Source organism: Danio rerio, chromosome 13 (genome assembly GCF_052040795.2).
Source record: "Danio rerio strain M-AB ecotype USA chromosome 13, GRCz13ab, whole genome shotgun sequence".
Lineage (NCBI taxonomy): Eukaryota > Metazoa > Chordata > Actinopteri > Cypriniformes > Danionidae > Danio > Danio rerio.
The window spans coordinates 6,507,891-6,532,829 of NC_141033.1; the positions used below are offsets into that span (position 1 = coordinate 6,507,891).

General features: G+C 35.7%; 3 protein-coding genes across 22 annotated transcripts in view; 2 read left to right on the plus strand and 1 right to left on the minus strand.

Annotated features, from left to right (window-relative positions):
• The window catches only part of angpt2a (angiopoietin 2a), a 53,390-nt gene extending 38,687 nt beyond the window's left edge, over nucleotides 1-14,703 (plus strand). For 2 of the 4 annotated variants that reach the window (XM_087277324.1, XM_087277325.1), the window contains exons 5-13: nucleotides 2,930-3,141; nucleotides 6,913-7,068; nucleotides 8,261-8,382; nucleotides 8,498-8,733; nucleotides 9,135-9,262; nucleotides 10,630-10,731; nucleotides 10,826-10,992; nucleotides 13,851-13,981; nucleotides 14,249-14,703. In XM_087277324.1, coding sequence (XP_087133450.1) covers nucleotides 6,949-7,068; nucleotides 8,261-8,382; nucleotides 8,498-8,733; nucleotides 9,135-9,262; nucleotides 10,630-10,731; nucleotides 10,826-10,992; nucleotides 13,851-13,981; nucleotides 14,249-14,409 — 1,167 coding nt within the window. In that variant the 5' untranslated portion in view covers nucleotides 2,930-3,141; nucleotides 6,913-6,948 and the 3' untranslated portion in view covers nucleotides 14,410-14,703. 4 annotated transcript variants of the gene reach the window in all.
• Nucleotides 1-24,939, plus strand: part of wu:fc02b11 — a 643,013-nt gene that overhangs the window by 118,174 nt on the left and 499,900 nt on the right. The window lies entirely within an intron of this gene.
• The window catches only part of mcph1 (microcephalin 1), a 37,098-nt gene that overhangs the window by 5,623 nt on the left and 6,536 nt on the right, over nucleotides 1-24,939 (minus strand). For 11 of the 16 annotated variants that reach the window (NM_001040363.2, NM_001430843.1, XM_087278530.1 and 8 more), the window contains 4 exon segments: nucleotides 17,173-17,250; nucleotides 17,361-17,523; nucleotides 19,587-19,624; nucleotides 24,266-24,363. In NM_001040363.2, the coding sequence (NP_001035453.2) occupies nucleotides 17,173-17,250; nucleotides 17,361-17,523; nucleotides 19,587-19,624; nucleotides 24,266-24,363 (377 nt within the window). 16 annotated transcript variants of the gene reach the window in all.

Here is a 24,939-nt window from a genome sequence, read left to right on the forward strand (position 1 = left end):
AGTAGAGACACCCAAGGGGTTAAGACAAAACATCCTCTGAGCGGAATAGTTTCCTCCCACAACACCTGCCTTCCCCTTCCTCCACGTTGGCTATTCGGGACATTATATTATGATCATTGAAAATGAGGAAGTGTTGTGATAGACTGACTAAGTGCTTGCAATAATATTCTGTTTTTACATTTCCAGTAATGTAGACCTTAAATAAATCTCAATCTCAATTTTGGAAACCTTTTATGCCCAATACCTTCTGAACGGTTTATGCATCTTCTAAAATGTAATGCCTTACAAAAACTGATGTTAACATGGCTATGAGAACCAATCAGGCCATACACATAGTGAATTTTGTTGCTTAATAAAAATGTTTTATAGTCAGCTGTGACATGCAAACTAACAATTAAAAAATCTTACTGCTACTTCACTTCTTATACACGGCACCAGTGCTCAACAGAAATGACTGTGATTGGCCGTGAAGGTCATCAGTTCTCTGCTCTTCACCGAGTGAGACATACAAGGACACTGGAGCGTTTTATAGCCGTGAAGGACTGTCGATTCATCAGCGGATTGCTCGTCTATGTTTGCACTCGATAAACATCGGTGAAGAGCGGTGAACTGATGACTTTCACAGCCAATCATAGTAATTTCTGTTGAGCACTGGTAAACAAAATGCCAAATCAGCGCTGTTTGAGAATGCGCACAACAGTGCTTAAATGTTAGCAGGAAATTGACAGTTTTTTTAATTTTTTAATTTCAGTACCGAAATTCAGTATCGTAGCAAGTCTAATATAGTAGAAAGTATCAGTTTGTTAACTTGAGTTTGATAAATGGTATTTAAAATGGGTGTAAGGGAAAGAAAATGTCAGCTAACTAGTGTCATTACCCTTAACTTAGCTGAAAACGAGCTCTGAAATGTCTTTTTATTTTCACTATCCATTCAAAACGGACCTTCGGGTCACTCGAAAGGTGGTGGAATTATCAATTTGTGTCACTTTCTCTTCACTGATAAGATATACAACCAAGTACACAACATTATGCCATCGCAGACGCTGTTCCGGTGTGACTCCAGGCGATACTTCCGGATGTCTTGCCACCACAGCCTCACTTTCGCTTTTAAAATGTCGGCCACGTGAAATCAGTCTATATAGCCAACAAAATTCATTCATTTTCCCTCGGCTTAGTCTCTATTTCAGAGATCGCTACAGCGGAATGAAGTGCCAACTATTTTGGTTTTATGCAGCGGATGCTCTTCTGGCCACAATCCAGTACTGGGAAACACCCATACACACTCATTCACACACACACACTCATACATTACGGCCAATTTAGTTTATTCAATTCACCTATACATGTCTTTGGACTGTGAGGAAAACCAGAGCACCAGGAGGAAAACCACGCCAACACGGGATAGAACATGCAAGCTCCACACAGAAACGCTAATTGGTACAGCCGAGACTCGAACCAGCGGCCTTCTTGCTGTGAGGCAACAGGGCTAACCACTGAGCCACTGTGCCAGCTAGCCAACAAAATGAAAACTTAAAACGATCACCTGCATTGGCTTTACTCACTTTTATTAAGAGAAATAAATAATCTTTTACAGTGTAGGCATCATTTAAAATAAGTTGAAACGACACAATTCTAAAGTTATTTTAGAACAACTAAATTGTTTTATGTTTAATCTACTTAAAATTGTACAAACTATTAACTTAATTTGTGTTGGGACAACATAAAGGAATTTTGTGGAACCCTGCATTATTTACAGTGTACATTGTAAAAATAAATTGTCCCACACAATTCATTCATGTTGTCCCAACACAAATTGACTATTCATTCATTATTTATTGCCATGTCAGCTACTAAGGCTATTTTCATGGTAAGAGCATTTCAGTAATTAACAAACATCAACAGTAAAAACTAAATAATTGAATACACAGTTTAAATAAGATTTTTCTGGTTAATGCATGTTAAAAATTCCAATACTTTTTCTGGTGTCACTTTGTTAAAAATGTCCTTAAGAGAGTTCTCATCATAAAAAGTCTTTCTGAAGTCATTAAAAGCAGGGCAGTCCAGTTTTACGGTCCATGGGGTTTTACAGTGCAAACATTGGATAGGGTCTTCATCTTTAAGTAAAAAGTTATGTGTTAATCTTGTATGTCCAATACGACATCTGGTAAAAATTACTTGATCAGCTCGTTTCTTAAAATGTCTTATACCTCTGTGTGTATCACAAATTGACTAAGTTAATGAAACAAATTAAAATGGATTGATCATAAAACAATTAAGTAATTCCAAAACACCTCAAGTATTGTGTTGTTTTAGCTCATTTTAAAAAAGTAGTTTGAACAAGCAGCAAAAGTCATGTTTGAGTGTATGGTGTGCCACTTCTGAAGCTGAATTCTTTCATTTATTATGGCATTGATTTAGTTTAGTAGTATCCTGTAAGGTAAACACCAATCAACCATCGTGTTCTCATTCTTTTCATCATGCCTGACCCACTGCCTTAGTTATTATTGGCACAGATACAGGCGAGAGATAGCATAATACGAATTTAATCAAAGAAGCCACTCAGATTATGGGAGGAGTCAGAGTTATTCACAAAATACTGTTAGACGGATAAGGGATGACTATAAGCAGACTGGGGAGGGGGAAACAATACGAGAGAGTGTGTCACCGTCTCCTCCTCCTTCTCATGATATAAATGAAGCTTACACAGTGCGAGCACAATTCCTGAACAGGAGATTCAACAGGATACACAGACTACAACTCAACATATTCATTCATTCAATGAATATTAACACCTCTAATACAGGAAATAACCAATACAATCATATACACGAGCAGTTTTTATATGTTTAGAGCAGTTTTTATATCTTCAAAGCAAATATGTTGAGATCATGGATACTATTTCTAAGTTATTGCCTTGGTGCCGGGAAAGCATTCACGACTAATTCGGATGCAACAAGAAAGCAGCAGTACCAGATCCAGAACGGGCCGTGCACGTACACCTTTCTACTGCCGGAAACGCAAAACTGTGGAGGCCCTTCAAAAACCTACACCGAACAAGTGCAGAGAGATGACCCGGTTGACTGGAACAGACTGGAGCAACTAGAGAGCATCATTGAGAACAACACACAGTGGCTGCAAAAGGTAAGTAAACGTGAATCATTTATTTATTTTGAAAATACAAATACATTTTAGCAAAATCAATATCAATACATATTGGTATTTTAACTATCAGTGGTGTAAAGTAACTAATTTCAAATACTTAAACTACTGTAATTGAGTAGTTTTTCTCAGGAATCAAGTCGTTTTTAAAAATGTGTGCATTTAGTTTCCCTTGAGTACATTTTTAGTGCAGTATCTGTACTTTTACCCCACTCCTTTCCATCATCCTGCAGTCACTACTTTATTTTTTCTTGTCTATGGGAATTAGAAAAATCAGTCCTGTGATTCCTGTCCAATCAAATCACACATTTGAGGTAAATCGCCTCATAATGAACTAGCTCAAGACATGGGCGATTTATAAATGCAGCAAACTGGAAGTAAACATGTAAACATTCAAAATCCAAGGTCCAAGAAGATGTCCAAAATCTTTACATGCACAGACCCAGAGACATGTCATGCATTCCTATTTGATGCATGTCACCAGGGCTTGACATTAACTTTTTTTGATCAACAGCCAGTGTGGCTATAGTTTTCCAACCACTCGCCGTTTTCACAAGCCAATCTTTTGTTGTTGGGAAAATAGATTTTTTTTATGCATAAATATGACTTGCTAAAAATACTTGATTTAGAATGTCTGGAATGTCCACACGCCTCCTCATTCATTTCACTTTTTGTGTGTGTTGTGTATGAGCTTGCTCAGTGAGCATAAGCACATAGGTCATGGTTTCATAGTGTTGTATTACAATTAGTTTTTATTTCACATCACTTTTTAAAGCTCAAAGGATTTACCAAATGTATCTCTGACACCAGTAAAAATAAATAAGTAATTATTTCTTAGCCACAAATATTAAATGTGTCAAAATAAAGCAAAATATAGCTGTATACTATACTTTGTATTTAACAAAACATAAAAAAAAAGTTTATACCAGTTAACTATACATAAATGGGAAATTAAAGTCCTATATTCTGTTCAAATAATGGTTAAAGTGAAAGCAAACAGAGCTGCGTTCAAAAAGACCAATCTGGAGCTCTTGAAAGCAGCAGGACAGTGGGTGCATGGACATAACTTTTGGTCTAGTGTATTTGAAAGAGAACCGATCACACCAGTTGCGTTTCCAGGCACGGTTGTTTTAAGCAAGGAAATAGGAGAGCGCACATGTTTTAAACAGTCATCATAATCAGCTGTTGGTGGTTATCCTCTCATTCGGTTTTCAACCGGCTTTCTTTTGCCCGCATGAACAAAATTATATTTGTCAGTCATGCTGCTTCTCGAATCTAAGATTGCATTTGCACGAATATTGGACCATCCTTATTGTCGAACCCTGCTTTTATGAAAACTACAACTTAAAAAAAAATTTCAACCAGCCAAAGTAGCTAGTGGAGGTGGCTGTCTAACCTGCCACAGCTAAAATCTACCTGCGTTTGGCAGGTGTTAATGTAAAGCCCTGCATGTCACTGATGACAAGATGACGGGTGTTTACTGTTTGATGACCAAAATGGCCTTAAACACCCAGCAGGCACAAGACATCAACATGACAACAGATTGACATTGTACCCCAACTTCGTGAACGCTGCATTTTGTTTGGAAATGAAAATTGGGTTTACATCAAAACCCAACGTTAAGGCGTACGTCAATGTCCAACGTCCAATCTGAAATCAACCAAATATCAACGTCTATTGATGTTACAGCTAGATGTTGTGTGGACGGTACCAATATGACCTCTATCAGATTTTAGATTTTAGTTGCCATATCTGACGTAAAATTGTCAGTATTTGATGTCAATATGACGTTGGTTTAAGATGTTGGCACAACGTGATTAATATGTAGATTTACACAGCTTGGCAGCCTCTTTAATTGTGTAAGATCACGTTTCTAAGAATTTCTCTTTTAAAGTTATAACGTGTCAACGTTTGGTCCAATGTTGAGTCAATGGTACTTTTCTGAGTTTTCCGGGTTAATTTCTGGAAAACCGAAAGCCAGATCAGTTCGAAAAGATATAGCAACTCAAGTCAGACTAGTCTAAATTTCTGGCCGAAGTTTGGTGGTCATAGCATTAAAGCCCTGGGAGGAGAAGTTGGTAAATATTGGGCTCAGAAAAAGGAATAAGTTTAGGTAGCATAACAGCATGTTGGCTTTCTCAGGCCAATATAATAATAATAATAATAATAATAATAATAATTCTGACGTGAACTGTACTTTGTATTTTGCTGGACAAAAACTAAATCTAATATAATTTGTATTTTAATACTTTGAGACTGTATTTTATATCTGGCATAATAGGACTAGCATAAAAGTTCATCACATTTACCCGTCTGCCCTTTCAGCTGCAACCCATCACTGGGAAACACCCACACACTCTCATTCACACACATACACTATGGACAATTATGCTCACCCAATTCACCTGTACCGCATGTCTTTGGACTGTGGGAGAAACCGGAGCACCCGGAGGAAACCCACGCAAATGCAGCGAGAACATGAAAACTCCACACAGAAACGCCAACTGACCCAGCTGAGGCTCAAACCAGCGACTTTCTTGCTGTGAGGTGACAGCACTACCTACTGCGCCTCATGGTTTATCAGCTATTCTAATAGAGAAGACTCCAGATCTGTTTTTACATTACTGTAACGATTGGGTTTAGGGTTGGGGTAGATGTTAATAAAATACAATTAATGGGAAGTTTAATAAATAATATAAATAATTTTGACCCCAGCCGTATATGATCTATAGCTGATTAACCATGTGGATGGATGATAACAGCCTTCTAAGCCTACTAGTAGGCCCAGACGGACCCTACTGGCCCATATCTATCAGCTGATAACTACTAATAACTCCCATTCAATGGAGTGATAACATTTGAATGGGCTAAATAGTCCGACCCTGTCGACACTGGCCAATCACAACACAACATGTGACTTTTGTTCCTTTCTAAATACATTAGTCATAAGCATTCGCTTTTCATCACAAAAAGCCTACTAACCCATACGATACATTCTTGAGGAGATAAACTTCAATCAAAAAATACTTTTTCTGCGTGTTCAAACTACTCACCAAATAATTGTAGTTTCAACACATTTTAAATAACTTAAATGTTTTATGTTCAATCCACTTACATTTGTAAAAATGATTAAATTAATCTAATTAATTTGGGTTGGAACAGCAAGAGTAATTGTGTGGAACCCGACATTTTTAAACATATATAATGTTAAAGTATTAGATTATGATGTTTCCACATTATAATGACAAAATATGAGATTGTGCCAGGCAGTCTTCTGCATGTTTAATCATCGCATATAATTTATCATTGCTTGAAAATGTAGCCCACCATAATAAATGTAAAATCTATTCAGTCTCAACCGAAAAGAACAGGATGTGGAGCCTTTAGAAACATCTCCAATCTTAAAAGATTATGGAAGATAGCATCTTGGAATGGTAAAATATCCTGAGTAGTGTTTTATGATTGATTTGATGCTAAATCATTCTAACCAATGTTGAACTTTGTTTTGTGAAATATATTTTCGCTTACAATTCAAAGGTTATAGGATGTAGTCTAATCTAAAAATGTACCTGGATCTGCAAAAGTTACATTCAGCATCCCAACACAACAGAAAGAAACGTTCTCTCACATAATCGAATATACCTCAAAAGAGTAACACTATTCAGTGGCATTTAGAATTTCCTTTCATTTTATTTGCATTCATGAATTCAGCGGCAACAGATCTAAAACATGCTCATATGATCCTATCTACAGCTGGAGAACTACATCGAGGAGAACCTCAAACAAGACATGGTCCAAATCCAAAATAATGCAGTGCAAAACCACACCGTGACCATGATCAAGATTGGGACCAGTCTCCTGAGTCAGACAGCAGAGCAATCACGCAAAATCACAACTGTTGAAGCACAGGTAAAGGTTGACACGTCTCTCTAATCCAGCCAGCAGTGGTTCAGTTTCAGGACCTAATAAGGCTCAATAATAATACCAACTTGACACATCAGTTAAATGTGTACTGTCATCAAATTAAATGAACAGTATAGATGGCTCAAAGGACAACTGCTACTGCATTGCCTTAAATTACCTTTATAAGGTCATACAAAAGGAAACACAATGTTATTGCGTACACGTCTAAAATGTTCAAAAGATGATTTTAAAATTTAAACTCAAGGGTTTTCTTGAGTAAAAATTGGTCTCGGCTGGTTTGGGGAGAAATAAAGCTCTGCTCACTTCATTGGTTGATAAGCATGTCACACAAAGAAAACAGTCATGCTTTTGCTCTTAGATGAAGATGTGTCTAAACATGTTTATATATTTAACACAATCACTGATCAAATAAGGCCTTGGTGGGAAAAAAAAGGCTCATTCTGAAAACGTAGCCCTATATCCATTTCTGGAGATCGCTGATTATGTAGCCAGATCTAGGTATGGCTGTATTTTGTCTTTTAAATGAATGCTGCAGGGCAATATGACGCTGTTCCTTTTCGCGCAAAAAATAAAATAAACAAGTAAATAACAGGGTGAGAATGTGGTTAAATTTGAAAATTTGGTAAAAAAAAAAACAGGCGAGGGATTTTCTTTTTCTGAATTGGTTTTTAAAACTGTTGGTTGGGTTTAGGGAAGTGGGTGGGCAGGTTAATCTGTGCTGTTGAAAACACTATTGGTTGGGTTCAGGGATTGAGGAGAGTTGGTCAGTCAATCAGTCAACAGCTGCCTCTGGTGGATTTATGCGAAAACAGCAGATACGAATGTCACTCGCGAGAGAAATTTGAGATTTAAAAAAAATGTACACAGAAGCCTCTGTTGGATTTGCAAAAACAAAAAGTGCAAAAAAAAAAAAACAAAAAAAAACATGGTAGGTCTCCTGGGACGTATTTGGCACTCTTCAAAAACGCATATGGCGGTACGTTTTCAGAATGAGCCTGGGTTAAAAATTTAAATGTAGGAAAAATCCTGAAACTGTATTTTACAAACAAAAAAAGTAAAAAAAAAAAAAAACTAAAGAAAGCTTAATTCACTCACAAGTTAAAGGTAAATTCTCATAGTTTGAAATGTTGTTTAGTTTACTTTCAGTGGTAAACCCAATGTCTATTTTCATCATTAGGTTATTAACCAAACAACTCGAATTGAACGTCAGCTTCTTGAGAATTCCATTTCGACCAGCAAGCTTGAAAAGGAGTTTCTTCAGCAGATTAATGAAATCAACAAACTAAAAGAAAAAAACAGGTAACAAATAACAAAGCTGCTTAGAAAAAAAAAAACACCACCACAGTTAAATTCACATATAGCTTTTGCCATTTTTCCCCAAAGTTTTTTTTTATATTATCTTGTCCCCTTGTAGTTTCCTAGAGAAAGGAATAGAAGACATGGAAGGAAAGAGGAACACGGAGCTGGAGACCTTGAAAGAGGAGAAGGAAGAGCTGAAGAAGCTGGTGGAGATGCTGGCTAAGGTCATAAAAGAGATGGAGCAACAAGTGTCGAGCACGTCCTCTGATAACACTGCCATGAAGCAGCAGCAGCAGGAGCTGACAAACACAGTCAACAATTTAATCCAAACGATCTCTGTGACAAGGCAAGGCAAGGCACATTTAATTTATTGAGCACAAATTTAATATAGCTATAATTGATCCGACAACCTCTGCAATAACATTAAATCAGATCATTGAAGATAAGCAAGTAGAACACACTGAACTATTGAAGGTGATTTATGTCAAAAGAGCAGAAATAGCTACAGTACATAACAAGCGATAATATAAATAAAAATATTATATGAATTCAATAATGTAATAGCTATAAATTTATATGATATGCCTAAGTTAATACATTAAATAACTTGCCATTAGTATTTGTGTAGTATATAATCATATTGTAATTCAATTTGCTTTAAAAAAAAAAAAAGTATTATTTTACGTTACGTATTAACTTATTTAATAAATTTATTTATTTTGGTTTACCAATAAGGTTGCACTTTTTTCCAGGTAGCAATTCTGCAATGATGCAGGACAACCCAGATCAGTTAATTGACTGTGCTGTAGTTTTCAAGCAAGGGAACAAGAAAAGCGGTGTCTACTCATTGACCATACCTGGTACAAAACAACAGTTCAAGGTAACGTCCTTCACATCGATCACACTAATCAGGGTCATGAAACTCCCAAATACATTTTTGAGATGCTTAAAGACACAGGGCTCTATTTTAATGACCAAGGTGAAAATCTAAAGCGCATGGCGCAAAAGCATTAAGGGCATGCCGAATCCACTTTAGCTACTTTAGGGACGGAGAAATACGCTTTGCTCCTTGGTGCATGGTCTAACAGAGTTGTGCTCATTCTCAATGAGTTATGGGTGTGTTTTGAGCATAATGTGCATTAAACCTATCAGAGTCTTGTCTCTCATTCACCAAGAGTCGCATCGCACTATGGAGCATTTGCTATACATGGCGGACTTTGTAAGTAGAAAAACTGAAAGCTTCACTAGCGAGAAAACAGTTAAACAGAGCTTTATCTACAGCGTTAGGATAAAGAATGAGCCTTCTCCACTCGGCCTCTTTACTTTTACACCTTTAATTTTGTTAAGTAAACAGTGTTGTATGCACTCCACTGAAGACATCCATTAGCCTACATATTTAATTTTGTCTGTTAAGAGCAAAGATTTGTTTCAAAACTATTTCTAAATTTAGTTCTTATTTACTGCAAATGAATAAATGAACAATAATAACAAAGCGGGGTCAAAAACCTTATATCCAAACACACGTCCTGCTCTTATCCTCCATATGATGATGCATTTGTCTCCAAAACCCTACAGGTGGACAAATCTAAACATGTTTTATTAAAACGACTATAAATATGCATATAATAAACTGCTAATAATAATAACAACATTATGCAAATGCAAGTTCTCACAAACTGAAAAAAGACCCCCCCCCCATTTTTTTCAAATATAAAGATATTTGTGTGTTGCTGTACATCCTGTGTGTATTAAGCAATGTGTAAGCATTCTGACCTTCATCGGTGCATAACCAACACGCTTTGCACTGGACTTCAGAGCAGCTTTTAGTTGGTCAATGGCACGGTCTATTTCACTTCCTTAAAATAGCAACGTGTCAACGATGCGCCTTAACACACCTCCTTTTCAGACCAGCACGCCACAAAGTGGCTAAAATGGATTTGCTGTTTGAACATGGCACAAAACGTGAAAATTACAGTTGTGCTGGTCTAAAAATAGCAACAAATCGAGCCATACACGTCTTGCGGCTTATTGCACCGGGGTATGTGAGAGCCCATAGACTTGTACATACATCTATATATACAGTTGTATATTATTAGTCCTCCTGTAGCTTATATTTTCTGCCCAATTAATGTTTAACAAAGGGAATACTTTGACAACTTAACTGCCTTTATAGACTTCTGAAAAAGTGGCCAAAAAGGTTAAAAAAATGGTAGAAAGCCTTGACAAATTGTGAATTTTTGTTTCCAGGCCTACTGTGACATGGAGACAGATGGAGGTGGATGGACAGTAATACAGAAGCGCTTTAATGGCCTTGTTGATTTTCATCAGACATGGAAAAATTACACCATGGTAAGGATTTAATGGCATCCACATCCTTTTTTGCTCTTTTTTGACAAATCGAAACTGCTCTGAAACATGAAATTGACGTATTTTTCTACTTCAGGGGTTTGGTGACATCTCAGGTGAACACTGGTTGGGGAATGAAATCATCTCCAAGTTGACACAAGAAAAACAACACACCCTTAGGATCGATCTGATGGACTGGGAGGGGAATACGGCCTTTTCAAAATATAGCCAGTTCTCACTCGATGGAGAGAAGCAGAATTACAGGTGACAAATTTACTTATGCTTAGAATATATGTAAGATTTACCCTGTGTCTCCATCTACAGCTGAAGTCAAAATGATTAGCCCTCTTGTGAATTTATTTTCAAATATTTCTCAAACTATGATTAACTGAGTAAGAACATTTCACAGTATTTCCTATATATATATTTTCTTCTGGATAAAGTCTTGTTTGTTTTAGCCCCCTTAAGCATTTTTTTTCTGTTGACTACAGAACATACCCAATTGCCTAATTAGTAACTTGCCTAATTAACCTAAATATGCCTTTTAATGTCACTTTAAGTTGAATACTAGTACCTTGAAAAATATCTAGTAAAATATTATGTACTGTCATCATGGCAAAGATAAAAAAAATCAGTTATTAGAAATTAGTTATTAAAATGGTAATGTTTAGAAATGTGTTGAAAATAATTCTCCAATTTTGGTTTTTGCAACACATTTACAAAAAATAGACGGGACAGGAGCAATTTAGGGCTAGTAAATTGGTTAATTAATGATGTGATTTGAAGCAGGTGATGTCAACAGGTGATTGTAATTGTGATTTGGTACAAAAGCAGCATCAAAGAAAGGTCTAGTCCTGTTTGCCAACAAATATGTGAGAAAATGAATGAAATGTTTCAAAACAATGTTCCTCAAAGAAAGATAGGAGGAAATTTCAGAAAGATAGGAGGACATATGCACAACATAATTAAAAGATTCATCAAATCTGGAGGAATTTCAGTGCCTAAAAGACAAGGTCGTAAGCCTTAACTGAACAACCGTGAACTCCAATCCATCAGGCGGCACTGCATCAAGAATTGCCATTCATCCATAAGCGATATCACCACATGGGCTCAGGACTACCTTTGTCAAGTATCACAATACGTACTTACATCCACAAATGCCAGTTAAAACTGTACTGTGCCAAAAGAAAGCCCTATGTTAACAGTGTCCAGAAATGCCATCTAGGCATCTACCACCACACAGTGGAAAAGTGCACTGTGGTCAGTTGAATCTGAATTTCTTGGGTGAAATGGATGCTGTGTGCTGCGGACCAGAGAAGAAACCGATCATCCAGACTATTACCAGCAACAAGTCCAAAAGCCAGGGTCTGTCATGGTATGGGGTTGTGTCAGTGCCCTTGGCAAAGGTATCTTGCACTTCTGTGATGGCAGCAGTAACGCTGAAAAGTGCAAAGAGATTTTGGAGAACAATATGCTGCCTTTTCCAGGGACGCTCATGCATATTTCAACAAGACAATGCAAAACCACATTCTGCACACATTACAAAGTCCTTGCTAGAGGAAGAGGATACAGGTACTTGACTGGCCTGTCTGCAGTCCTGACTTGTCTCCAATAGAGAATGTGTGGCGCATTTTGAAGTGCAAAATGCGACAATGAAGACTCCATATCGTTGTCAACATTTGTTTTCAGGAGGAATGGGACAAAACTACACCTGAAACACTTGTTGGTGACGTTGGTGTCTTCAATCCCTAAATGTCCTTTAAGTGTTGTGAAAGGAATGGCAAAATGACATAGTGGTTAACGCTTTACTGTTACAACTTTTTTTAAAATGTGTTGCAAGAACCGAAACTGGAATACATGTGAAAAAAAAAATCATGAGGAACACGTTATATAGGCGATGCAGTGGCGCAGTAGGTAGTGCTATCGCCTCATAGCAAGACGGTCATTGGTTCGAGTCTCGGCTGGGTCAGTTGGCGTTTCTGTTTGGAGTTTGCATGTTCTCCCTGCGTTTTCTCTGGGTGCTCTGGTTTCTCCCACAGTCCAAAGACATGCGATACAGGTGAATTGGGTAAGCTAAATTGTCCGTAGTGTATGAGGGTGTGTGGATGTTTCCCAGAGATGAGTTGCGGCTGGAAGGGCATTTGCTGTGTAAAAACGTGCTGGATAAGTTGTCGGTTCATTCCGCTGTGGCAACCCAGGATTAATAAAGGGACTAAGCCGAAAAGAAAATGAATGAACACAATGAATAATTTTTGTTGTATTGTCTGCAATGAAATACAAGTCAAAGTAAATTGAGATATTACTTCTTTTTTATTTGCTTTTCCATACTGTCCCAACTTTTTCTGATTTAATGTTTTAAAAACTGTGTAGTTTTAAGCATCAATTTACACAAGATGGCTGGTATTCTAGTCAAAGGTCCCTCACTATGACAAGATCAACTTTAAAAGAATAGTACCGCCTAGTGGTGTATCACGTAAACTACACTGAAGACAGTGAAAATGCCTCTGGTTTTACTGGTAAAAACGCTAAAAATACAGTAAAATTATAAAAAGTTTCCTTTATTCCTTTCCATTTTAGTACATCAAAACATTTGATGCATTAACACTAAATTAAGGAAACAGGATAGTTCACTGTAAAATTTCTATTTTTAACTTTAAATTTCAACCATAGCAGCCTTTTTAATGTAAACATCCGTGTTTTTTTTACACTGCAGAGTCAGAATATGTTGGATGGATTGCAGATATTGCACATAGTTTTAATTATTCTCCTAAATGTCAAAAATGCCATACTGTATTACAAGAGCAATTGCAGTAAATTGCAAGCTCTCAAATAAGCCTATACAAAAGAACTTCCTATCTTCTCACTTCGAAATTGCCTCTGCACGAATAGACTTTGTGCAGTTGGGATCTCTTTATGGTCTTATGGTAGAAAATATTTCTCTTGCTCCTGCAATAAATTCTACAAAATCTGTAAATATATCAAATTGTAAGGAAAATGCTAGAACTGGCAAAAACGAAGAACTGTGCTCATCTTGAAGAAAGCATTTTAGTTTGATCAATAACTTGTTGATAACAGAATTTAATCAAATGACTTTGACTCACGTGTGCATTTCTACTCTAAAGGATAAACCTCAATGGCTACAGTGGAACAGCGGGGAGAACCAGTAGTATGGGACAAACAGGAGGTGATTTCAGTGCAAAAGATCTAGACAACGACAAATGCGTTTGCAAATGCTCACAAATGCTATCAGGAGGTAAGAGCAACAGCAAAGTAACGTCCTGTTAATGATCCAGAAATGATAAAGTGACAAGTGTTTCTCAAATTCTGTTGTAGATCAATAGTCTGATCCATGTTCATTAAAATGCACAACTGCTGTAATGATGCTCCTCAAGGGGGCTGAGTAATAGTAAAACACATAGCAAGGATTTAGAGAGTGACGACGATTTGTCAAAATACACATACGGTACGTTACTGAATTTAGTTTTCCATGTCTCTAAATATATATTTGTGTTGTATTTAGGTTGGTGGTTTGATGCTTGTGGACCATCCAATCTCAATGGAATATACTACCAGCAGGGACAGAACACCAACCGGTTTAATGGCATAAAATGGTATTACTGGAAAGGTTCGGCATATTCACTAAAGGCTACAACTATGATGATAAGACCAGCAAACTTCTGAGCCTCTATTGAACACTGGTGTCACTGCTTTCCTGTCCAATTTGACCTTATAGTGTACTTCTGTCTAGAACAGTGGTGTCATACTCAGTTCCTGGGGGGCCGCAGCCCTGCACAGTTTAGTACCAACCCTGCTTCAACACATTTGCCTGTAGAATTCAAACAAGCCTGAATGACTTAATTAGTTTGATCAGGTTGGTTTAACCCTTTAACTGCCTACTCTACCAAATGGTTGACCATATTTTATTGTTTTAAATGATGACAAAGTAATCTAATGATCAAAACAGTTTTGGTTTACAATAAATAAAATCAAACAAACAATCCTGTTGCACTACTGCACTTGATTTTGGTTTATATTTATGTTTATATTTATATTTATGTATGTATATATATATATTACATATATATATAAACATGTTGAATGTGAATCTGAAATATTTTATGGCATACTTCAAAAAATAAAGGCCATTTAGTATTCAAAAATGTTTTATTTTGATTCTTTTAAATAAATTAGTCTTACACATATTTTATTTATATTTTTCATAGTATATTTCAGTACTTTTACCATAAACTGACATATTTCCAATTTGGTGGAGGCTGATATTTTAAACAATTATGGGATGTGTTGAAATAAATGCATCGAGTGTGTTAACTAGTGACATTAGGAGTTGCAATCTAAAAAACTGAATTAGGGATAGAGCTAAACTGTGCACAGCTGTGAAAACACAACCAAGCACAAATGAACAAAGGAGCTTCAATAACAGATTATAAGTTTATTTTAAATACGAAAATGTATTATTTAAGAAATGCTGTAAATTTTAAAGAAAAAGGTTCATAGGAGGTTCTTAATTCCTCATGTAGAAACGTTGAATACTTCAAAACTACACTTCATTCTCAGTTTGCTTATTTTATTTTATTAAACAGAGTGTAAATATGACAATCTGCACAGATGATGGCATTTTGCCATTTATTGCACCAGAGAGAGTTGAATGCACGTAGACTCGTCTTACAGTTTAAATGCACCAATAAACTGTACACATAATTCTAATTCTAATTGATTAGTACATTTATTTAGTGAAAGGCAGGTTTGTGAATGTATGTCATACATAAACTCATTGATGAGCTAGTAAAGCAAAGCAGTTTATACAGGGATGGAAACGAGAATTGAAAATATTTGAAATAATGAAAATGCTAATAAAAATGTTGTTTTTATTCAGAAAGATGCATTATCTATTAACTTTTAGTTTAAAGGTGCATGTTTTCACTTTCATATTTAATTCCTATACAGTGGCTGAAACAATCAAAAGTTTTATTTATATTTATTTATTTATTTTTGAAAGATTCTGTGTTTATTGCTGTGTTTTATTCTATCTGTACCAGTTTAGTGGGATATTAAAAGTGATAGGATCACTATAAAATAAATGAATGTTAATACATTATGATACCTTTGAAGATCTTGAAGAAAAATGTCCATCCTCAAGAGGAATAAAAAAAGTTGATCAAAGCAGCTGAGCAAAACTCTAATTTAATAAAAAAAAAAAAGTAAAATCTTATTTTATTATTTTTTTCCTAAACATGTCTGAAATATATGTGTTTTATTATATGTGTCTGTAATGTATGTGCAATTTCTGCACTATTTATGAAGTCTGTTTTCAGGTTTCTTATTTGTAATGCTTGATTGAAATATAAATAAATCAAAACAATAATAAAATCTGTTGTGGATCGATAATTGAAGTGGTGACAATCTTCTATACATGTATGAAATAAGAGCAAATAGTTTTGGCTGAAGCTAAAATTGTTTATGTATGTTGCATGCTTACTGTTATGTTTATGTGTGTGTGTGTGTGTATATATATATATATATATATATATATATATATATATATATATATATACATATACACACACACACACACACACACACACACACACACACACACACACACACACACACACACACACACACACACACACACACACACACACACACACAAACATAACAGAAAGCAAACGTGTGTGTGTGTGTGTGTGTGTGTGTGTGTGTGTATATATATATATATATATATATATATATATATATATATATATATATATTTATATATATACACACGTTTGTTTTTGTGAAAAGTGGGGACATTACATAGGTTTCCATTCATTTTATAGTGTCCAAACCGTATATTGTATTGCCCTCACCCCACCCCACCCCTAAACCCAACCATCACAGGAGACTGTGTGCAGCTTTACTCTGATTAAACTCATCCTGTAGGATTTATAAGCATTTTAAGAAATGAGGACGTCACCAATGTCCTCATATTTCACCTCTTTTTTGTAATACCTGTGTCATACCTATGTCATTAGCATGCACGCACACACGCACATATGGGCAATATCACACTTGTAGCAGTGCTATGTGGCTGTATATCGGCACTGGTAGGAGGCATGCGTTGACACAAGGCCGCAGGCCGAGAACCTTTGTGTCCCACCAGTGATGACATACAGCCACATTGCACTGCTACGAGTGTGATATTGCGTTTATACAACAGTTAGACGGCATAATCGTGTATATTAAAAAGAAAATCAAACAAAGAGTCTAAAAACCCTTTTATATGAAGAACTACATTCTTCCGCCATTCATTCACATCTGCAGCTGATGTCAGAACAGCAGAAACCATTACTATTTCACAAACATCACTTTAGAGCTAGTATTTTATTTAAAGTAACAAACAAACTTAATAAATACTGTACTTTAAAAAATGCATGTACTTACAGGTGCAGCTGGAAAATGTTCAGACAGCTCAAAAGGCTCTTCAGAAACCCACTGCTGGTGCTCCAAACACCACATGATCTGCGCAGACAAGCAAAAAAAAAACAAAAAAAAAAAACACTTAAGTACCCCTTAAATCTTAGAAAGGTGTTCCTCATAATTTAGAAAACAAAGAGCAAAACTAAACTCACCCATTCAAAGGAGAGAATCCAGCATCCCCGTGCGATGCCTAACAAGATATTAACAGTCCGCCGTGGGCTGCCAGACACCACATGAGAGGTGCTCTCACACACATCATCCACCACAGTAAAACCACCCAGATTTCTGATCACCTTGAAGACTACCTCCTGTTTTCTAAAAACAAGCACACAAGGTACCAAAAATGATTGCTTGCCACGTTTATTTCAAAGGATGTGAACCACTAGACATATAGGATTTTAACTGGTGCATGACCACAACTTTATCCAAAATTCCCCATAGTTAGAATATTCAACAAATATCAGTTTTACTCCATTCGTGTGTGGGCAAAAATCAAGAATTAAGGTGAAAGAGGGTAAAAAAAAGAAGTCATTATTTTGATTTTATGATGATGATTTTAAAATGTACTAACTTTTTCCTTTCCCTAATTTTTTTTAGATTACTCCCGGATTACGACCCCTGTGTTAGTCTTTTCTACTCTGTTTTTTGAATGACAGACTGCCTATGTTTGACTTTGATACAATAAACTCTGTTAACCCGCCTATTTGTCCAGCATCCGGTCCATAATACATCAGCCTTTCCAGTTGCATCGTGAACCCTGGTGCATTTACCTTAGATAACCAATAACATCAGATGCAGTTTACTTATGGCTACAGATTTCTGACACCTTTATGACATTCATGTAGGCTACTAAAAAAAAAAAATCAATACAGACCATGACTAAAGATGGTCTCAGAGTGGGGGTCTCCAAAATTATACTGAAGACTTGGGTCTACTGTTGTGGGCATGAGTGCCGTTGAGTGCAAGGTGTTGGGGAAAATTACTTATAAAAGTAATGCATAAAAATATTGAGTTACTCCCAAAAAAAGTAATTAGTTGCATTACATTTTAGTACATTACGTTACTTGTGAGTCAGTTTTACGTTGCTTTTTCTGCCCTGTCTGAGGCTTGATCTCTTTTAGAAGTGGCAGGTTTATTTTTTTCTTCTTCTTTTTTAAATAGAGGAGCTCTGCATTTAACAACATACTGTATAACCTCCATTTCCCTTAAAAAAAATACATAACTAAAAAATAACATAAGATAATGTTATCTTCAGAAAACTTCCTGACCCTAGCTATACATGCCATATATACAAATTAATAAAAGTTTAAAGCAATGGGTTTGCTACTTTTGTACTTTTTGTCTTTTTAAAAAGTAAAATCACTGTCCATTCAGTAATCTTCTTTTCCTTTTCTTTCATATTTATAATGATGAGAATATTTCCAACGCAGAAATGTAAGGCTCCTCAATTCTTTCTGTTCCTGCTTTCTCTCAATGTGTGCGGGATTTAATGTGACTACGTTCATTTTAATTCAGCAATTTTTTAATACAAATTATTAAACTAAAAAGTAACTCGCATTTTTATAAAAGTAACTTAAATATTATTACTTAATTTTTTTAAAGTAATGCATTACTTGTTACTTAGAAAAGTAATATTACATAACTCGCAATACATTTTTTAAAAAAGTAACTCAAACTATAACTTCATTTTGAAAGTAATATGTTACTTTACTCGTCACTTAGAAATATAAAATTATTACGTAACTCAAGTTACTTGTTAGGCGTTGCCCCAACACTGTATATAACCACCTCAAAAAATAGTGGCATTGTCATTTTGGGGGTCGCTGGCTGAAAAGTTTGGGAAACCCTGGATTAAAGAACATCTATACGCTAGTGGGCACCAAAACAGAGACAACATTCGCATTTAGAACATCTAAAAACATCAAAAGCTGGCACTTGGTCACTTCCGCCTACGGATCAACAATTTTTAGACATCAGCACATACTTCAGTTTCTCATCAAATCTTCTGTCCAATCAAATGCTCACTAATATCAGGCATGCCCGCCCCCTTCTCATTTGCTTTTCATTGGATGCGTTTGATCTCACCCCTGTCACTAGCAGAGCTGTGATAAAAACAAAACACTATTGGCTGTTTTATTTAAGGGGAGGAGCTAACATATATCCCGTCCTGCCTTCATGTTTCAGTTGAGATTACGCCAAACATCGTATAAACAAAATAACATTTTAACGCACTTCACAAGATCTTTAATGTTCTACTAATGAAGAAATGCAGTTTATTAGCCAATGGCATTAAACAGCTGCCTAGCACAAACATAGTTTAAGCAGAGGGTTGCTTGTCGTACATTTCTGATATTTGAATACAAGAATCACAAACTCACTCAGTAGGCATGCTTGTCATTACCAAGGTTCTGTTTTTCTGCAAAGACAAAGAGAGAGAAAACTTACAAACACTGGAACAATACACTGAAAAAAAAAAAGACTTTAACAATTTGTACGGGCTGAATTTAAACAAACAAAAATAAATCTAGTAACGTTCACAATGTTTGTTTAAATCCAGCCCAAATAATTTGTTTGCAACCACTTACTTAAAAAAATTTTTATATATATATATATATATATATATATATATATATATATATATATATATATATATATATATATATATAATCCAATGAATCATTTAATGATGCTGATGATGCTGTGCTTTACACTCAAAAATCAAGTTGCAAAGTTTTTAAATGGATGCAAAACTCAAATCTCACCTTAAATGTTGAAAACCGTTTCTTTTTTCCAAATAGACAAAGTTCAAAAAAGTTCCTGAAGTTCTTATAAATAGGCAAATTATAGAAAAAAAAGTCACTGAATTTAATTATTCAGGTATCACTCTGGAGTCAAACCTCAGTTTTTAAAAATCATTAAAATGTGATACTACATTGAGATTCAATCTTAGAAATTGTATACATATTAGAGATTCCTTGACTTATGATCCCTCTAGTATATATTTTTTGTATTGTATAACAATCTGGTCCCAAAAATGTAAAACATTTTCAAACACCCCTGGAATCATTAGAGCATTTAAAATTCATGATTAAAAAAAAAAACTCGAAATGTACCATTACTTGTAATATATATAGGTTTTTGAGTAATATGGATCAATATTCCAACATTTTTTAAATTATTCATAGTCATTCTGCTCCTTCTTTAGAAAAATTAACTCTTACATCAGAGAAAATATCTTGAACGACATGTTTGGTAAGAGGGGACTGTACTGACCCTCTAAAACCTCTTTAGGGGAATGTACTGACCCTCTACGCAAAACCTCAGTTGACCAATCCTTTTTTCTTACAGAGCCACAAATCTATGGAATACTCTTCCAACAAAATTAATCACATGCACAAACTACAAAATGTTTTCATGCCTGACCAGGTGGTGTTGTGTTGTCAAATCAAATGTGTACACACCGAGTGTTGATCTGTTTCTTTATTGGTTTTAAGATTGACCTGTTCAGGGACTGTAAATGAAAAATAGCAACCTTGCTAAAACCTGGCACAATCGCATCTTTTCTTTATTACTTTTTTCCTTGTAATTTTGTGCATGTCCCTGTTAAATAAATTCAAATGTGGTTTAGTTTATATAGTATTATTAACTTATTATTTGCAAATGTCCTTTTACTAATTCACCTTTAATACAAACTTATTTGATCACAGACACTCGTACACACGGACTCCTGTTTTGTCAGAGTATCATAAACCAGTAAACACATGCCGGATATCTGCATGTTTGGTGAACAAAGAGGAAGTGAAAGCCCAAGGCCATGTGTGAGGGAAGCATTTGAGAGCCGTATAAGCAGAAAACATCATGACAGGGTTTCATCGGTCCCCTGTACCCCTGTCGCAGTACAAATGCTCCGTAGCACAAACACACGAACGGCCTTCCTCTCTTTTCCTACAGGAAGTTGGAGTTTACATTCATCAGTGAACAGGGCAGCTAAAACAGGTTTGTACATAACATGTTTACCAAGAATCTGCTTTCTGACAGCACTTGTGGCCAGGTGCGGGAAGTTATTGTGGTCAGCGAAAGTTTAGTGGGACGAGGCGTCCGATAAATTCTTTAAACAAAGAGAACGATGCTACAGCATGAGTGTTACATTATTCCTGAGCTGGGACTGCACTTGTGCTGGATCCCAATTTGCATGCTTACAATACCTGACAAGAGTCTTGTCGTCGATCCTAGTTGTAAGAGCAACAAATTATAACTTGACTTCTAGTTGATCATTTGGAAAAGTGGCAGAAGGTTCCAGTGAATTATTAGTTGAACTGCACTCCAAATCATCAAAAATACTGCTGATGTGCAGACAACCTATTGGAACCCTACGGAGAGCCGGAAGGAACATGATGCTGGGGAAATAGGCCAAATTGGTATTTAATTCCAAGTATTAAATAAATATTAGTGGTTCAGCACTTCCTCCTTGTGTCATACCATTGTTATTACGCATAACTACCAAACCAAAATTTGATTCATTTCTGTCAACAGCTCCTTTAGAAATGTTATTCCCAGGAAAAACAAAAATTGATGTCTTCAATACTTATTTCCCCCCACTGTATCTGCATATACATGCATAATAGTTAAAGGTGCCATAGAATGCGATGACACAATATATTAAATTGCTCTCGAATATCTAAAAAAGTAGGTGTGTGACTTAGGCAAGTACAAAAATTCTCCAAAAACCCTAGAATAGAAAAGTTGGATGGGTTGTAAATGTTAATTCAATTCATTAATAAAGCACTTTAAAACAACACAGTTGACCAAAGTGCTGACAACAAAGAGTAAAACAAACTTTAAAATATAAATAAATAAACATAAAATGTCAACATCTCAAGCTGTGCTAAAATTGAACAAGTGGGTTTTAGGAAGAGATTTAAAAACAGTTATGGAAGAGGCTTGTCTAATGTACATTGGCAGCTCATTCCACAATTTTGGTGCAGCCACAGCAAAAGCCCGATCCCCTCTGAGCTTTCGACTGGTCCTGGGCACACTGAGCGAACGATAAAGTGTGTAGGGACAGAGAAGCTCAGAGAGGTAAAGGGGTGCAGTACCATTTAGACAAAAATAAAAGTAACTTAAAATGGATCCTGAAGTGCACGGGCAGCCAGTGAAGAGAAGATAAAATCGGAGGGTATTTGCGTGTGCCAGTTAAAAAGACGTGCAGCTGCATTTTGAACCAGTTGCAGTTGAGAGATCGAAGACTGACTCACCCCAAAATAAAGGGCATTACAGTAGTCCAAGCGGGAGGTTATAAAAGCATTGATTACTGTTTCAAAGTGCTTGTGTGATATAACATGCTTAATTTTGGCCAGTTGTCGTAAGTGAAAGAAGCTAGAGCGAACAACAGACCGAATCTGGCTTTCAAGCTTTAGTTCAGGATCCATTTTAAAACCCAAGTTCACAATCTCTGGCTTACAAAAAGTTTCAAGATTATTTAGGTGTACAGAATGAGCGATGTTGGAACTGGGGCCAATCACAATCACTTCGGTCTTAGAATCATTAAAATTGAGAAAATTCAATGCCATCCAAGACTTGATGTCCTTTAAACATGAGTCCAGTGCACAGTGCATAATGAGCCCTACTTTGATGTCAGCTCATGTCAGTGACCTCTTTCAGTCACAGAGATATGCACAATTTCTTTACTGCACTAGATTAAACCAATGAACCTCTTGCTTCCCTTTGTGGCAGGAAGAATTGTTTTTTTTTCTCAGGCTGAAAAAAAAAATCTACCAGGTGTATGCCATAGAAGAACACACACAGGAAAGCAACAAAGACTATAGCGGCTGCACTAAAACATGAAATCTGCAAAAGTGCTTCGATAGTGCCATATGTGGTCCACAAATCAATTTAACATCACAAAAACCTTACAATTTACTAAAGAGACGGCCAGCTGAAGAGCGTGAGAGGAATATGATGGAGCTAACCAATACAACAGGAGCAAAAAACACAAAACATGGTAAAAATTCTTGATATTCCAGGACCCGGAAACAAAGAAATATATAATAAATTCACTGATTTTAGTGTCTGGAACAGACCATTTTAGACACTGACTTTTCCCTGTCTTTCATGGAGTAAAACGCAGAATGTTCATGACCCATCCATCTTATTTTTCACGTAAGAGCAGCATGGCCATGGTGGCCTCTGTTCTTATTCACTTCCATTTTTAGCCTTACTGTTATGCTGTAAACTGTAATAATGCCATCTTATTTTAAATGTACTCTTATAAATGTGCTGGTTTGAAGCACAAGTTTGACAGTTTACTGATATTTTTATTATTCCTAGCCATTTAAACCAACACAAATGACAGAAAAGATCTTACTTCTGCATAGCAAAACAAGGCGAATAATGAACAGGAAAACCAGGCAGCTGTTTGTTTTGAGAACAGAGTGGACACATAACAGTGTAGTGTTTAACAGGTACAGATGGCAGCATTTGAATTCACTTTTTGAATTAACTGATTGCTGGGTGACAAGCAGGAAGGGAATTAAACGGCATTTAAAAAAATTAAGACCATCCATAACAATAAGCAAAGCAAGTGAAACAAAAAAGCAGTATATAAAAATCATATTTTGATAAATAGAAATCAAACAAAACTCCCTGATATACCATGACTTGAATATAAAATTCACTGACCTAAATATATTGGAATGATATTCCAGAATTTCCATGTTGACCTGTATGAACCCTAATAATCTGAATAATGTAAGAAAAGTGTAGCCAATGACTTTCATTGTATTTTTCCCCAACTATGGATGTCAGTAATTACCGCTTTCCAGAATACCATTGTGTTTAACAAAGAAAAAAATACACCACAAAGCTTTGAAACTATCAACTTAACTTAAACTTTTGGGTGATATATATTTTTAATTTAGCAATTTCTCCAAAAACATTCACATGGATGAACTTATATTAAATTCTCACATAAACGTCTTGTTTCAAAGCATTTCATCCAATACAACTTTAATACAATCTACTAAACATGGAAAAAAAAAAAAAAACTCCAGCATTTTACCTTCAAGCATTTGTCCTTTTTCATATTCTCCACTTTGCTACACATTTCAGAACTTCTCTCAATCCCATCTGTTGTGCTTTTATTTTCTTTCCCTACAACTGAAATAATGCAAACAAAGTTAACTTGAGCAGCAGGTGCGCAGCTACACAGCTGAACAGCAGATAAGAGCACATCTTTTACATTTGGTCAACCGTGAAACACTTTTAAAAGCATGCTTTATTGTCAATGTGTTTCTCAACTAATACAAAGGATGTTCCTTACTTTTAAAGTACAAAAAATTAAATCCATTTATTGTGGCCTATAGCAGCAACATAGATTAGATACAACATGGGTGCTAATTTAGACATTCACAGCTTTTACATTTTCAGACTTTACACCCACACTGTAAAAAGTGCTGTAAAATTTATTACGAGCAATTATGGATGCCAGTGATACTATAAAATTCACACAAAAAAGTTCACTTTCAATTAATAATTACAATTGAACTGTTAAACTACAGCCCATTTATTTGTTAATTTAATGCGCTGGTAAATTTTGCCAGTAATACTGTAGATATTGCCAGTAATACTGTAAAATTGCCAGTAATATTGTACAAGATTTACACGTTCACTGTAAATTAATAATTACAATTGTGCTGTAAAACTACAACAAATTTGTAACTTAAAGTGTGCTTG